The sequence below is a fragment of the Seriola lalandi genome, unplaced genomic scaffold (assembly GCF_002814215.2).
Source record: "Seriola lalandi dorsalis isolate HSWRI2012SDOR001 ecotype SW California unplaced genomic scaffold, Sedor1 jcf7180002050884, whole genome shotgun sequence".
In the NCBI taxonomy this organism is placed as follows: domain Eukaryota; kingdom Metazoa; phylum Chordata; class Actinopteri; order Carangiformes; family Carangidae; genus Seriola; species Seriola lalandi.
Genome location: NW_019521437.1, coordinates 1 through 2,108, shown reverse-complemented (window position 1 = coordinate 2,108; position 2,108 = coordinate 1). Strand labels below are relative to the sequence as shown.

The window sequence follows — 2,108 nt, the reverse complement described above, 5'->3', positions numbered from 1 at the left end:
ACACCGACGGTGCACGACTACCTCACACCACTCTACGTCAAATAACTGTGGGTTTAAACTGGAGCTGTCAAAGTCAGAAAGGTGATGTACAGCCCACAGCTCCGTTACTCTGCTGACTGCTGCACACCGGTGTGGGAGAGATGGAGAGCGATCAATGATCAATGACCCACTGACGATGTTTACGAGGTGAATATTGTTCACGGTGGAGAAGAGACTCACAGTGTCAGGTCCTCAGCTTCCTGCCTCATGATGCTGACTCTGCTCTTCTTGGGCAGGACGGGAGAGTTCTGGTCGCTGATCTTCTGATAGAACAACATGTAGGCGTTCCAGTATCTCCTCCGCACGTCAGGGTACGGGTTGGCTGCACACACACACACACACACACACATCAAGATTCATCTGTTTGTGCCTCATGAGAATGCAGTGTGTGTGTGTGTGTGGTTGTTTAGTTTAGTGATGTGGTGAACGTTGGTACACACATTTCTGCAGGTTACTCACACTGGTCATAGACTTTGGGGCGGTACTCTCCTCCAAAACACTCGTACTCCAGAGTTTCATCGTTCATATCAAACTCCTCCACCACGTTGTCGTTGAACTTGTACCAGCGTCCCCTGGCGCTGCCACTGAGGGAGGAGAGGAGGAACGAGGGGGAGGTTTGAGAGGTTTTTTTTTATCACTATTTGCCGCCTCAGAACTGGAAACTCAGCACGAACATAAAAAGTAACAAAAACATTTATATGTCCCGACTCTGTTGCGGTCTTTTTCTCTCACAAGAGTTTGGCATTTCTGCTTTAATAAGTAGTTTGCAGCAGAATATGACAGATGAACTGGTACAGCACACCACACTGGATTACAGCCGACAGTACACCTGATAAAAATACTGCAGTGCAGGTTTGCCCCCAAGATATAACGTCCACCTCATCCTGCTAGTCGAGCGATTTTTATTTCTCCTTGCCTCGATGTTTGTCCCTACATACATGTCTAATATAAAGTATAACTGACTTGGGAATGCGTCTAATTTCCCGAGAACAAACTCTCTCTGTTGTGAAGCGGGGGACAGCAGCGAGCCAGTGAGCGAGAGCTGGGTGCCAGATATTAGCTCCTGTGGCCTCTTTACATTCCACTCCTCCGCTGAGCATTCAGGCCTCCCAGAGCCAGACATCTGGAGACACTTACACTCTAAAACCAGGAGCCCACACAAAGTCTGATGCTGCGCTAATGTGTCCCAAGGAAGCCCCCAAAAGCCTGGAAAACTATAGCAACAGATTAATGTGTTCCACTAATCACTGGTAATGTGCTTCTTACGTAAAGCGGGAGCTGGAAAATACAGTCTGTGGAGCGGCTCCATCGAGCACATGACATTAGTTCTTTAAATAAGGAACGTCTGACCACAGCGTCTCTTACCGGCGATCTTTAATAAAGGAGTAGTAGTGTCCGGCGTGTGCCTGACCGCTGTGGACAACGACTCCCACGAGTTCGTAGTTCTCAGAAATCGTGACTTTCTTCCTGGGCGAACCTCCTGACATCCCGTCGCCCCGCCCCTCGCCGCCCTCTCCGCTGCAGTCCTGTCGAGCCATCCCAGAGACGGTGTAGGGCTCCATGTTCAGCACCCAGGGGAACTGTGCACCAACAACAAATCATACAGACTCCTGTTTCAGAAATGCATTTCAGTAAACAGAAGTATGCGATCGTGGGATTAGAAATACTTTGTACCCGAATCTGTTCGTCGTATTTGATGGAGCGTCCGCTTTCCCAGTCGAAGCCGAAGCGCATGAGGTGGATACAGAGAACACTGGGCAGGGATTTGATGCATGTCCTCTTCACTGTGGTTCTCTGTGCAGAAACACACTCGTTAAACACACCTGGTGTCAGTGTGGCAGGTTAAACACAACAAATCTATCAGAGCGGGACACGCACCTTCTCCTTGCATTTCTCACAGTAGTAGGCGTTGCTTCCCTCCAGCACCTCCCCTCTGACAAACTGGTCTAATGAGATCTCTAAACTCTGACAGGAAGTCACTCCGAGGTTCAACGCCATGAACGTTTCTTCACGCTCGTACCTGTGTGACGGGAGGTCAGAGGTCAAAGATCATGTGTGATGTGGCTCAT

The 2,108-nt window shown here is 49.3% G+C and overlaps 1 protein-coding gene across 1 annotated transcript; it reads right to left on the bottom strand.

Moving 5' to 3' along the window:
- Positions 1–219: 219 nt before the first annotated feature.
- Positions 220–2,059, bottom strand: LOC111649454 (ubiquitin carboxyl-terminal hydrolase 24-like; the record flags this gene model as incomplete). The annotated part of the gene is made up of 5 exons (XM_023399203.1): positions 220–361; positions 499–623; positions 1,405–1,619; positions 1,714–1,833; positions 1,918–2,059. Coding segments are annotated over 5 exons (744 nt in total), but the record flags the coding sequence as incomplete, so codon positions are not given.
- Between the last annotated feature and the right edge of the window lie 49 nt (positions 2,060–2,108).